At 40.9% G+C, this 14,644-nt stretch overlaps 1 protein-coding gene across 1 annotated transcript in view; it reads right to left on the bottom strand.

The window, feature by feature from the left end:
- Positions 1-14,644, bottom strand: part of CFAP61 (cilia and flagella associated protein 61) — a gene marked incomplete at its 5' end in the record, with an annotated part of 116,424 nt that overhangs the window by 38,022 nt on the left and 63,758 nt on the right. Inside the window, 3 exon segments of the mRNA XM_082480634.1 lie at positions 6,330-6,504; positions 8,508-8,676; positions 12,654-12,752. Of these exon segments, the coding sequence (XP_082336760.1) occupies positions 6,330-6,504; positions 8,508-8,676; positions 12,654-12,752 (443 nt within the window).

The following is a 14,644-nucleotide window of genomic DNA, read 5'->3' as shown; positions in this document are numbered from 1 at the left end:
GCAAAACAACACAGGTCTCATAGGACAGACTGGGAACTCCTTTCCTGGTGGCTAAGGACCCTTTGCTACAAGGGCCACAGCCCAGCTCCTGAGCAAAGGAAGATTGAGCCCAGGCTTGCAGGCTCCTCCGCACATGCAGCAGTAACCATGCCCACAACCACCAGCTCCGTGTCTGTGCTGTGCTCGCTGCTCCAGCAACCAGCCCAAGCTGCAAGGCCAAGGCTGAGGGAGGGACAGCCAGCCTGTGGATGTTGACAGACCTTCAGTAAGACATCAGCCCCTACACGTTACGTCTGATGGGTGTACGCCAAGAATCGGCTCTGTCAGCACAAGCATGCATCAAATGCATATTCCCATTGCATTTCATGTCCCATAGCTGGACAGGGCTGCTGATCAGCAGGTTCATTCATTGCTTTATGGGAAATCCTTGGCAGAAACAGGAAATAACTGAGCCACACCTCCACAAGGCTAACATGCCAACATCCTTGCCATAGAGGATATCATACGCTCCAGAATGGAGCTGGGAGAAAGGAAATTGCAGACAAGCTAACACCACCCAAGTGCCGCTTTTCCAGGTAACGCGTGTAAACCAGAAGAAAGCTACTGCACAAATCCCAGGCCATCCCAGGCTTGTCCGGTCTCAGATTGAAGCTGAGGGATAACACAGAGGATACAGGGCCTCAGTATGAGAATCACAGAATGGTTTGGGTTGGAAGGGACCTTAAAGATCATCTACTTCCTGATCTTGCCACGGGCAGGGATACCTTCCAGTAGATCAGGTTGCTCAAAGCCCCGTCCAGCCTGGCCTTGAACACCTCCAGGGATGGGGCATCCACAACTTCCCTGGGCAACCTGTTCCAGCAACTCACCACCCTCACAGTAAAGACTTTCTTTCTAATATCTAATCTAAATCTACTCTCTTTCAGTTTAAAATGTGTACCCCCTCATCCTATTGCTTTGTTCCCTGATAAAGGGTCCCTCCCCATCCTTCCTGTAGGCCTCCTTTAAGCACTGGGAGGCCGCTACAAAGTCTCCCCAGAGCCTTCTCTTTTCCAGGTTGAGCAATCCGAAATCTCTCAGCCTGTCTTCATAGGAGAGGTGCTCCAGCCTGCTGATCATCTTCATGGTCCTCCTCTGGACCTGTTCCAATAGGTCCATATCCTTCTTTTGTTTGAGAGAAGATGGATGTTATGGCAGAAGTTTCTCTACAAGCTCTATGAAAATAGCTTGTAGTCTGGCAGTGAAGGGAAAGTGTAGGATGGAATGTACTAAACAAAAATCAGTGTTGAAACATATGAGGTGTTTCAGGAACAGCCTTTAATTGACATAAACAGCAGCTGGTACTGGCTCCCTACAGACTACAGAGCAGTAACTGCAATCAGAATTTGGACAAACAGCTGACTTGCCTACATAACTGGTTTGATCTTCACTTTTGGCAGGATTTGTTTTCCTTCATGGCACTGCAGTAAGCAGTGATGAGCAGGTAAGAAAGGGTCTCATGCAACTAACTTGCACGTTTATCTCAGCATTGGCATTTATGTCTCACTACAAGTGATAGCATCCCCTACAACCTAAATTTTATTATTTCATAGGCTAAACTAATTTCACTGGGACCATGTTTTACTGCATGAGACACAGAGCAATGCTAAACAGAGCATTCACAAAGCCCTAGCTCCCAAGAATATTAATGATAAAAATTGTTAACAGATGTTCTATTATTCCCCTTTGACTACAAGGTTATTTTGTTTGTCCATATCAGTTTGGCTACTTGTAGCTGCCAAACAAACATATCTCTTCATAACTGTCAAAGAAAATAAGTGTTCTGTGATTATACATGCCTAGAAATGATGGAAAGCATATTTTTACTGTTCACTTCATAACCAGAGGGACAGAAAAATTTTACCTGCAAATGTATTCATCTGAAATCCTAAGAAGAAAAAGATCTTACTACTCTGATAAATATAATACAGAATACATATGTGTGATAATGGGAATTCCATCCAATGTGTACATTGCTAAGCTGACTTTCCAAGCCAGAAGCAGCCTTTTCCGTCACTTGTGTCTGCCAGGACATCTATCTGTAGGCAGCACTGTCCTCATGAGAGCACCAAAGAAAGAAGGAAGACATGAGACTGATCTATTTTTTTTCACTGCTGCAGCAGGGTGCAATGCAAGAAGTAAACAAGCAGAACCAGTGCCGAAATATGGACTTAGATATATTCATTTTTAGTAATCTAATGTGCTATTAGAGCAGGTAAAAAAGTGGTACATAAATGCCGACAGCCTCACATTACATTTACATATTTTTAATTAGTAAGGGGTGAAAAACATAAGCAGCTGAAGAGAATGCAGTGGCTGAGAAAGGGGAATGAGAAGTGCTTACTAAAAGCACAGCCTAGCAAAGTTCTAGTCTGACTCTAAGGCAAGTAAGCCTGGGCAACTGAGGGATCGTCACCATTTGGCAGAAGCAGCCTCTTTGGAGGGCAGTTCAGTTATTGCATTATATGTTGGCATTTTTGTATATAGGAGATCAAATTCAAGCCCTGCATTTCTCAAGGAAAATTAAAATTGTTTTATATGGTAATATTAAATACAACTACATTAGATGAAGGAAAGCAATGCTCCTTTACTGACCTCTTCTAAATCAACAATTTACGGTTTCTGTTTATTACAATATTAGTGGCTTTTTAGATTACAGTGCTAGTAGTCTAGGGACTACAGATATTCATTATGGACTGAAATTATGTTCACTGGACAGATAGCAGTTCCTCAGGATGCTTTTATTATTTAACTACATGAAAATGTATCTATCTGTGAGTAAACATAATAATCTTCCACAGAAAAAAGCAGCCATAAATAAAGACTGTTAGAGTAGTTTTATCATTTATTACTAGAATGTCAGTGTTCCGTGGGAGAGCAGGACCATTCATTTTCCACAAGTGGAAGCACAAGATTTCAGTGACCCTAGCGTGACCTGAATCTTTTTACTTTGCAAAAGCTAAAGGAGAAAACCAGTATTAGCTAAAGCATCAGTGGCTCCGTTTGGTGATTCATGCACTGGAATTTTAATGCGATACTATTCCTACAAACATGCTTTTAATAAGGCAGTAAACTATGTTTAGGTAAAGAGAAAAAATAATTGCTCCATTTTGGGCCATTAAAGCAGTTTTGTTCCTTACTTTACTCCCATCCTACTTTTTATTTTCATGGAAAGTGCAGAGCTAATAGGAGATGAATTTCAATTAGTCACAATTACAGTTATAATAGGTTACATGCATTAGGCGGCTGGGTTTCATCAGAGAAGCTGCAGCAGCAGCAGCCATCGGGGCTGGTGCTCGCCCTGCTCCTGGGCCCTCGGCAGCAGGAGGCCCCTCTGGAGCCACCAGCACTACCAGCCCCAGCTCGGGGACCCCGCTGCAGCCAGCCGAGGAGCTGGCAGCAGCGGACATGGCTCACCGTTTCTCCCACAAGCTCCTTGAGGAACACCTGCTGCTGAGTGCTGGCCAGCTTCTCCTGTCACCTCGCCTTGCCTGAGGTGAGGAGGAGCCTGGGGAGGAAGGCTGCAGCAACCACACTGCTGCTCATCCTTGGTGATGCAGTCACTGCCAGGAGCACCGTTCCTTCCACCACAGCGTGCACGCAACGCCTCCTGCCAGCACATGCTACTGGGCTGATACTGGCTCTACTCATGACCCGCAAAAAAGCATCCACTGATCTCACCCAAAATGAAGTGGTACCCAGTGCTCACAGAGGGAAGAAAAGCAATTAAAACCCCTACCTTAACTCTTAATTAAAAGCTGTTCTCAAAATCAGTGCCACCAAATGAAGATTTCATCCAATTAGGCTAATAAGAGTCACATTGTGAAGCTCAGTGATTAACACTTTCCCTTAAAAAAACCTCCAGTACTACAGGTGGTCTTGAAGGCGCATTCACCCTCCCTCATCCGAAGCTCCATGCACTCGCCGTGCTGGGTGCCAGTGGGAGCTGCTCCCAGCCCAAGCCCTGGGGCTGGCTACGTGGGACCCCAGGGGAGCTCATCCAGTGGCCGAGCCAGGAGAATGAAGCTTGCACAGCAGGCTCCAGGCTACTTTCGATAAACATAGCAAGCGGCTGAGTAAGAGGAGCGCAAATAGAAGAAAGTTGTGTGGGGAAAAGACCGAGTACAAGCTGAGAATAATTACTGTGTCCAAAGTGGGAGGATGAAATGTCTATTTCTGTGCAGCTACAACAACCAGCATGTATACTTTTACTAGCCACTTCATCTTCTTTAAACATAAGCAAATCCTATTTTTTAGCATTTTGAATTCTAACATGTTTAAAGTAGGTTAGCAGGAATTTGATAAACAGTAATTTACGGTTTTGATGAGATGAAATATAGGAAGTGTAATATTACCCTTTACGGAAGGCAAAACTAGGAGCTAGAGAATTTCGGAGATTAAAAGTAAATGCAAACACAAAACTTTGGCCATCCCAGTAGAGTGGTAACATGGCCTGCAGAGAGCTGACAGACATCCAAATCAATTGCTGAACTCCACAGGAGCCCTCCCTCTGCACCTCCGTGAGCCTGTTGCCTATTAGGCTGTCTCCAGATAGGCTAGGGGCTGAAAAGCAGACTCATTTTCAGAAAGAGTAGGGATCTTGGATGCAGGTATGATCAAGTCTGAAAGAACAACATTCATAAGAAACACACCCAGAAAACAAAGCAGGGTGAGGAAGAACAGAAACAGAGATAGGTGGAGAAGGATTTCTCCAGCTGGGCACTCTTTTTAGCTTAGATCTGCAGAGAACATGAAGTGGGAAGAGCAGGGAAAGAGAACTGGAGCCAGAGGGAGGGTGGGGAGAAAGAGGGAAGCGTAATGTCTCCCAAAGACCTCGTCTCCAAAACATCCCTCCAGACCGGACTCATTGGGAGTTGTGGATTTAACTTATAACTGAAGACAGGATAGTGCCTAATTAAGATATCCATCTTTACACTGCAACAAAAGTCAGCAGCACTAATGAAATTATGATTAATAATAATAAAGGTGCATCCGTCCCAAAGCAGATGAGGTGCTGTAAGACTGCCGTTCGCCTGAAGAGCGCTCCTCCCGGGCGCCTTGTGTCCCAGCCAGCGGCTCACTCTCGGGCAGCATTTCTGCGCAGGTGTACCGTAGCGCATTCCAGGACTGGGCACGCACAGATTTACATGAAAGACTACCAGTAGCAAACAGAAAACTAACAACCTCATCTGTTTATGCAAACGCAGCTGTGCATATCAGCTGGACATCAGGTAGAACCGTGTGGGCAGGGGCTGGTATCAGCTGGAAAACAGGCAGAGTGGGACTGCTGAAGAGGCTCTATTTACACGCCCGAGGCCAGGAAGCTGTTTGAGGAAAACGTGAGCAGAAACATTACCATGTTTATTGCCTCCTGTCCTGATCACAGCAAGATTTGAAGGATGACAAAAAATTTTCAGTGTCTTGAGAAGGTCTGCCAAGCAAGACATGAACCTTGTAGGCCACATCAATAACTACCAATTTTCATTATGTTCTCGACAAACAGCCAGGTAAAGTACATCTTCAGGAAACTCCCGTTGTTGCGCTCAGTTAACAGAAACTTTCCCACAAAGACAGCTTGCCTGCTCTCAACTCTGTCCTAACACAGATCTGGCACGCAGAACTGACTTTACATTAATTCATTTACCGTTTGGTCTCTTTTTCTGTAGTTGAAAGTTTAACTCTGAAACCTGGATGATTCAAGATATTTTCAATAGCATATGCATTCAGTGAATCAGCTAATGAATATATGAACAACGCACACATGAACAGGCTGAGGAAATACAGGTACGGCGGACATCTGCACAAATGCATGATTTTAAGGGTTAAAAAGAAAATAGTGGGAGCCTGCAGTTCTGTGCGAAAATCTGTAACAGACGTAACTGAACACAAAGATGACAGCTACTGAAAAAACCCCACTTCCTAATTTAGACCTGTTTTCTTTGTGTTACGCCTCAAATCTAGATATTTTTCTATACAACAAAAAAACACATCCACTAATTAAATTATTATTTAATTGGCTAATTAATGACTCCAGCCAGATTTGCATTTGGGACTCATTTTGGTTTATATAATAATTATAGATAATTAATCTATCTGAAGCCTTTCTTTCCCAGCTAAATATGCTGGGTATCAAAAATGACAACAAATTGTAAATTAATCTGGAAAACAAAGCACAGCAGATGAAAGACTTTGTTAGAATTAATCAGGCACCAATTATACCATGGAATTAAGGAAACAATAAGCCTAGAAAACATTTCTGTAGATGTGCATGTGTTAACGAAAACCCTTACCTTCTGAGTTGACAACGTTTTCTTTCAGCCAGTGCATTGCCTTTAAGCAGTCCTGATCGTCGTTGAGTGTAAAATGATTGGAAGGGACTTTCCCTGTGTATCTTTGTGGCCACTTACTTATGACTTCTCTATTAGTTGGGAGTTTCCTGATATCTGCTCCAGTGGGAGACAGGACCTGGAAGAAATGAATAAATGAGTGTAGGAATATATATATATATAGCATATATCTTGGAGAACCGTTAAGAAAGATTTTAAAAAACAATGGCACAAGCCATTTGACTACCTAAGGGTTGCTAACCTTGTACATCCTAACCTTTCTTAACATTCAGCACTAGCAACCGCATCAGTGGCCACAGAGAAAGAGAGATTCGTGCTACTCTGGGTGCACACACACAGGTGCACGCACGGGTCTATGAATATCGTATTTTCTATAGGATATGGGTGACCATTTTAAACAGCAGTGCCAGAAGTGAATAACAATACATGCAGAATGCACATGAAAGGGACTTCACGTGCAAAAATACATGGTTGAAGGATCTCTACAGTTATTTGAACATATACTTTTGAATGACACTTGAGAATTCTTTGTGCGGCAAAACTGCCTCCAACTTTGTCAGCAAAACTCAACTTTTTAAAAGGAGAGAGATTTTGTGCCAGAGAAAGGGACCAAAACCTGCTTGATGGTTAAAGTGTCAGGATTCAGTAAAGTATTAGTTGTATAATGCTCCTCTACAATAACAAATTCAATCTGACTTATACAGAGCAAAAAAGGGAATTGTCATCTATGAGTTCTATAGCACCAGTGATTAATGTCCTGAACAATGTTCTCACTGCTAATTGGATCAACTGACATACTATTCGGTCATCTAAAACCAGGCATGGCATCAAAAGAACTTACCCAACATGTAAATCCTCTTAATCATAATGAATAATGTTTTTCTAGGCATTAATTCGACTGGTTACCAAATAAGGGACAACTTATAAAAAGGACGGACTACAGCTCTGTGCAATAAAACAGAAACCAGATGGTAAAAGTAATTCTCTCCTATTTTTTGTAGAGCTTAAAAGTGAGAAGAGACGACATTAGGTTTTCTTCTTGAAGGCTGAAAAAACCCAAGTTTGCCCCTGCTTTCTTTATCTTTCTTTCTCCTCCAGTGTTGTTACTTCCCGTAACTTATTTTGCAAGTCAGAGTTACCTCCAAACTTCTTCTGCTAGGAGCACTTAAAGTCATTCCGACCATACTTCAGCTTTTGTTTCATCCCTGTTGCATAGTGAATACGGATTGTTGTTTAAAGTGCGGCTCTACTCTGAAAGGTGATTACAGAAAAACTGGGGCTTTCTTGCTCCACAAATGTGTTGCACACGTGCAGTTCACTATGGGGCTGAAAATACCTCACATTCATGTTTGTGACTTATGATGAACAGCACTGTAGAAATCTGTAGACACTTGCTCAGTTTGATCTCCTGATTTTCAAGGCGAAACACCTTACTTGTGATTCCTATCCAAAACCACTGAGTAAGGCAAAAATCACTGCAGGCAACAAGGCCATACAAAAGACGGCCGTTTGATTTACATAGTTCGAAGGCCATGTGACGATACACAAGAAAGAACAAACCCTGCCTGGGATGTGTGAGTCAAAGCTGAGCCTGTAGGGCTGGAGAGGAGCTTGATTCCACGTTTCACGTGTAACTAAGGGTCTGCTTCAATCTCACCGGAAACTTAACTGTGTGCTACGATAACATAGAGCACCATGTACATGCCCAGGCATGGTCATTATGTGAGATGAGTAATTAATTTGATAAGGAATTCTATCCATTGCCAAAACTAGGTCAAATGGTGTTAGGCCAGCTGGAGTTAAGTCTCCTGTGGCTGGGGCCACATGTCAATTGAGCGTACTCTTCAGGAGGTTTAATGGTCACGGTGGCAAAAATACTGGCAGATTTGATTAATATCTGACACTGAGTAGTGACATCGCTGGTAGAAAATTTTGTAAAACCTCTCGTGTCCTCCAAATTCTACAGCCACACTGAAATAGTACAACCTGTGACAATGAAGGGCTGCAAACTTTCTGGCTGTACGCTTGCTGAGGACTACTCTACTGCTTTTCTAATCACAGAAGCACTATTCACTGTAAAAACTGAATAAATTACCTTTTTCACTCTGCATACAATCTTACCTGGTACTTCTGTCCCGTACAGAGAACAAGGTAATCATATGGTATTTTTTTCTCCTTGGAAACAACTACATATTTGGCAGCGCGATTTATGCCAGTCATTTTACCAACCACAACGTTAACCCAGGAACAAAGTGACATCTGTGCATAATCTTCATCATTAAAACAGTGGCTGTGAAGAAAGAATATCTGTAAGTGACATTTCAGCAGCTGACAGCAGGCATTAATTAGACATCTGGTGAGTTAGCCAGAGTCCCCTAGTGGTTCAAGTCTGTTCTCTCGCTGTGAGTTTACAGCGGTCTATAGTAAAAGATTAGTCATTATGAAATACTCGGTTACAAATTGACAACTTTCTGCTAAAACCAAACAATCTCTCCCAGCACTGGGCCATATAACCACATAATTTAAAACCAAAGTCAGAAATATATGCTTTACTCTGCTTTTTCTTTGCAGGCTGATGTGAGGAGGAGGAGATTTTGCACCTGCAAAAAAGGTATTTTAACAGTCTAATTCTTTCCTCTATACAAGACTCCTTTTATTAAGCGTTTTTCCACTTTTGCTTCATTTGGTATTCAACTTCACCAGTAGTGGCTATGGCGAGACACAAACACGATGAAGGCACCAGTGGCATTTTAACATCCAAATTCCAAAGTATTAGTTTGAAAAGTTTAAAAATAAATAGAAAGCTAGGAAAACGGTTGTCAGAGCTAGAAGTAATCTCAGATTTTTCTCTTGGTGACCCATTTCCAAACGAGCTTTTCCAAAGTGCAAGAAGGAAAAATTCTGAAAGCATACTAAACTGACCCTCTACCCCCAAACTTTCAAAAGTCTCTAAGATGCAACTGAATTCCTCTGCAAGATGAACTGAGTATTAACAGGCTATCCAAAAGAAAATGAAATTAGCAGCTAAACAAAAGACAGACATGAACAGTGCAGATGTGAAAAATATTAATCTTTGCTAATTTGTAACCAAACTACAATTTATTCTTAATGAAATCGAGGAAGCAACTTTTATAATTTTGAGGCAATTACCTTGAGTGCCAGGTAAAAAACAATATAAAGGTTTGTCTGCTTTGAGAAGCAGAGCTTTGTTCCATATAGTAGTTATGGTTTCCAGGGCTTTTTGTCCCTGAACATCTTATGGACTAAGTGTTGTCCAAAAGAGATACCTCAACAGAAATCTGATTTTCAGGGTGTGTACAGCGCGTACATTCTGAGCACCATGCTCTGGCAGCGTTCACTCAATATCAGTACCAAAAAAACTAAGGAACCTAAAATCACTTGTAGATTTCGAACATCTCAGGCAAGGTTTACTTTTGCAGCTCTTAAATCTCAGCAGTGTTACAGCCTGTTTTCAGTGTAAAGTATCATATATATCCCTATGTATGATGGAAGTATCAAAGATCTGGAAGCTGGTATTTAAAAAGCCAATTTTGAAGCAAAATATGAATGGAACAAACCCTCTTTAATGCCTCAATAATGAAAATGAAAATTCTTTCCAAAGGTCTTTTATGACTCAGAGTATGCCCCCGCCCTGCCCAACTAAGTAAATACCAGAATACTTATTTATTATTGCATTCGTACTACCCTCTCTGCATATTAGACTTCTGGAAAGACAAAAAAGATTCCTGAAGATAAAATACTTCACCGATGTACAATAGACACATCATCATAAAATGCACGGAGGACCAGAGAGAGAATATTTTCAACGAGGTCTGTTATGACTCTTGAACACCACTGAGTCATGCAATAGCCCATTATGAAAATACACAGTATGTTGCTGGCCATTCTGCACCTCCAGCTAGATTCAACCCAATACCTTCCCGATACTGAAAACTTAAACCAGGCAAAATTCTGCTAAATTAGGTTCTTTCAGTAGAACTGAGGAGTAATGTTTATTCTAAGCCCATTTACAGCTTTATAGATGGACGAACCCACAGGATCTAGTGAAAAAGAAAGCAACGGGTTTTAAACAAGCAAAAAAGATGAATGGCTGGTGTTACAGAGATGTCTGGTTTATGAGATGAGAGTGACGCGGTAAAGAGGATGGAACTTGCACATCCTGTGTGAAAGGAAGCTCAGTCTCACCCCTGCTAGCACTTCACACCTACGAGATAAGATGGGAACGGCCAACACAGAAATCCTGGGCTTCACCCAGTCTGTGATCCAAAGTCACTGCCAAATAAAGCTCATGGCCATTCAGAGGCTCAAGAACTTTGCTTTCTATTGATACCGAGTGATGAAAAATATTCCACTTTCTTCCACAGTACTAAATGTAATGTGGTTAAATAGAAGGGGACTCAGCTCACGTTCAAGCATTTGATGCCTTTATATAATACCAGTGACTGCAGCAGAGAACGCTGGAGAGAGACTCAGCACTAATAGCTGTTATTTTGCCATTAGTACCAGAATATACATTCTAAAACTGATTGCTACACATTAATTGTTGTTACCGAGTTCCTAAAATTGTCATACAGGATGCCACAGAAAACAAGTTGCTTTCATGAGTTGAAGAATTTTAGGACTGAATGTTGAGGCTTTCTGAGGTGCTCTGCATCCTCTGCACTCACAAATACCAGAGGCAAAGAAATGAGGGAAGAAAACCACTGACAACTCTAAACTGTAATCATGCAGAAATCTATAAATAAAATGGACATCGAGGACAGATGACAGTTTTCAAAAGCACCTTTATAATTGAGGTGCAAGGCTCCCAGGAGACTGACACTCCAAAATCACAGGGATGCTTTCAAAAAATCATACCCTGCAGAGTTCAATTTTCACTCTTAATCTGCTTTCAAATTTCAACAGCTAATTCTGGCGAGGCAGCTATGAACTGCAACTTTCTATCAGGAAGGATGCTTTGTTATTACAAGTCTTTTTTACAGTATACTTAGGAAAAAGATAAGATGCATTTATGTGAGCATATAATCCCTTCATTGACTAGATTTGTACTTAAACACACTGCTTTCTACAATAAAAAATACTAATTCAAGTAACTGCTTGCAAAAAATTCCTTGACAGGGAAAAATTCCAAATGAGACAAGGTAGTTTTAAACAGTTTCACATCACACCATTTTCATGTCTTTGTAGAGATTTCATTTTTAAGGTTCAGCAGACATTGAGTTCTTTTGTCATTTAAAGAGCTGGCCTTTAGTACATTCCTACTGAGTGAAAGATTTGGTAAAAAGCAGTGTGCAGGTTCTCAAGAGTCACATGCCAAATCTAAATAAATTATACTAAGTTCATTCCCCAGCTATTCAAAATAACCAATTCCTTTAATTCTATACTGTTCAACATCCAGAACTCTATTCCAAAATATAAAAATAAAACCGTCAAAACAAATATAGTAAATTTAAGTGAGAATGACATCCTGTGAATTTTAATGAGGTAAGACTTTATCCTACTAAATGGAAGATATTTTACTTATTGGCAAACAAGAAAACTTGTAAAATGTTTGACGACTCACTAGCCACAAGCATAGCTCTCTTTCACAATCCTCCCTTCAGCTGTTTTGTGCCAGAGCCGTGGCTCTGCCAGCCGAGGGGAGGTAAGTGTAAGGGACAGCACTCTGGCTAGGACTGGAGACAGACTTCCACAGCCCAGTGACTGGCACACAAATAGCTCACAAGCAGCAGAATTGATGCAGCACAGTTCATCCCAATTTATCAACAGCAATAATCCTAAGGTTTCCCCCAGTACTCAGCAAAATTTCCACTATCATCAGTGGGGTCTGCATCTCACCGCGTGGCTGCTGTAAGTAGATCGCTAGTCACATTGCTAATATTAATTCTTACACATTCTTTTGTTCAGCATTATTAGGAACAAAACTCATGGAAGTTAAAAACTAAGTGATATTTAAAAATAAAGCATATAGCTTTTGTCATTTTTCTTTAACCTGGAGATCTAAACAGCGCAAAAAGTCTTGCAAAGCAGAGACCAGCGTCCTGGTAAAATACAAGGCATTTCTGTCCTGAAGTTACTGCTTTAGCAGTATTTCCCTAGTGTGAATGCATGTCATATAGACAGATTGGATTAATTTGAGGCTATCTGTCTATGTACCTATCTAAAATTTAGGCCAAGTTCACAAACAATTACAAAGTGTTATGTTTTCCTTTGAAGCTACAGAAGTGTTTAGATATTAAATCAAACCTGTTAATTAAAAATCTTCTATGTTGGGAGCCCAGTAGGTCTTTTCCTGGAAGGCCATGAATTGAAATCAAGGTCAGATTGTTGAACTTCAGATGTGGACTGTGGAGAGAAAAACAAAATGCCACAGTTCAACCAGTATAAGCTTGCCGAGGCTCTGTTTGGTACAAGCATAATGCGAGTGCATTTCAATATATGGTTATACACAGTGCTTACAGCTTAGCTTCCCAGTCCATCACCATGGCTCTCGAGCTGTGCAGCATCCAACACAATACTGTCTCAATCCTGACAGAGATATTTAGACTCCATCATATACCTAACAAGCTCTGTTCCCAAGACCTTAGAGCACAACTTACCTTCCATGACTACAAAAGGTACTGTAAAACCACCAAGCCTTTGCTCTAACACCTTTGCTGTTCGTAGCTCACCTTCTGCAAGCTGCAGGAAAGGAAAAAAGAATTCCTGGCAACTGGTAATTTGTCTGCTTCTTGCAACAGGTCTACTGAAATTAGGAGGACATATCAAAGAAACAGCATAGATTTTAATTCCACCTTCAGGAGGATATAGAAAGCAATTCCTTTACGCAGGCCGGATACAAAGTGTTTTGTTATTTCGCTAAGATGCATGTGTCTTTGGACACAAAGAATACTTTCCACCGTAGTTTCATTAATGCCAGAGCGTGAGGGGGAACAAGACTGACAGTATGCTGAACTAAATGTGATCTGACATTTAAAAACAAATAAATATTATGAGTGATTAAGCCTTCTAATCTTCAAGGCTTTCTGTAAGTTAAGTATGGATTGATGCAAATGGTACAAAGGAATCAGAATGTTTTTTATCAACCAATGTTAATTTGTTATTCATACATTTAAAAAATATATTCAAACAAAGTTAAAGGTCATACTTAAACCAAGGAATTTCAAGGTTATGGCTGCCCCTCTCAAAATGCATATTAATAGTTTAATTCTGGATTATGGATTATCTATGGTAAATCTCCATGCATACTCAGGCCGAGCGCAATGTAATAAATAACCTTAATGTAACAGAGTGCATATATTTATACAGATTATGGGCCTGATTCTCATTTAAATTAAGGTCACTCTGCAGAGATGGGTGTAAATAGAATTTGCTCTTCATTTATGGCCACATTATGCTGGCTGAGTGATACAAAGTGGTCTTCATGTAAATGAGAGTTAGCCCAATACGTTAAGCTGAATTTAAAGTGTACAGAATGCCATCTGCACTCATGGAGCACTCCTAGTGGGGTGCAAATGGGAACAATCACTATAACTTTACACACCTAAGTAATATGACTCCTTGGCATCCAGTTTACATATAGTTATGAGGAAAATTACTGCAACAGTATATAAACATCCTAGATATTCTCCTATCCTGCCTGCCCTCATAGCTATGAAGTTTCTTTTCAGCTTAGAGCTGAAATCCTCTCTGTACATGCTGCATGGCCTCTTGCCAATATGTTATTGTAGCACGTCGATTAAGTTTAAATTACATTAACAATATTTAGGATGAAAATGTTGCAAGCAAGCATCAGAAAAATGGCAGAATGAAGGTCCTAGGCAACATTAATATGCCTCTTTTGCATGATTGCACTGCGATGCACGTTATTGATCTGGTCGCATACTATTTTCTTCTGCAGATGCTCTACCTCTATTTAGTCCATACGCAGTCATCCAGTATTTCCACAGTCATATGGTATTTGTTCAGTTCTTCCCCATTGAGCGTGAGGCTTCAATTCAGACCTTTCACTCAGTACGATTTACTAACTAATGATTTACTTCTACCTCAGCGCTCCCATGGCATTCCCATATGCCCCAAACATTAATTCATGATTCCCATTCATTAATCTTGTAGGCATCAAAATGTTGATTAGCATGTCCTTAGAATACTGTGATGAAATGAGTCATATCTTTGTGCCTTGATTTTTCTCAATGTGAAGTGGGAATCAAAGAAAATTGGAGTAAAGCTATGAAAAA

The sequence above is a fragment of the Vanellus vanellus genome, assembly GCF_965231255.1.
Source record: "Vanellus vanellus genome assembly, chromosome: 3".
In the NCBI taxonomy this organism is placed as follows: Eukaryota; Metazoa; Chordata; class Aves; order Charadriiformes; family Charadriidae; genus Vanellus; species Vanellus vanellus.
Note: the sequence above shows the minus strand (reverse complement) of the source record. Positions and strands in the feature narration are given on the sequence as shown.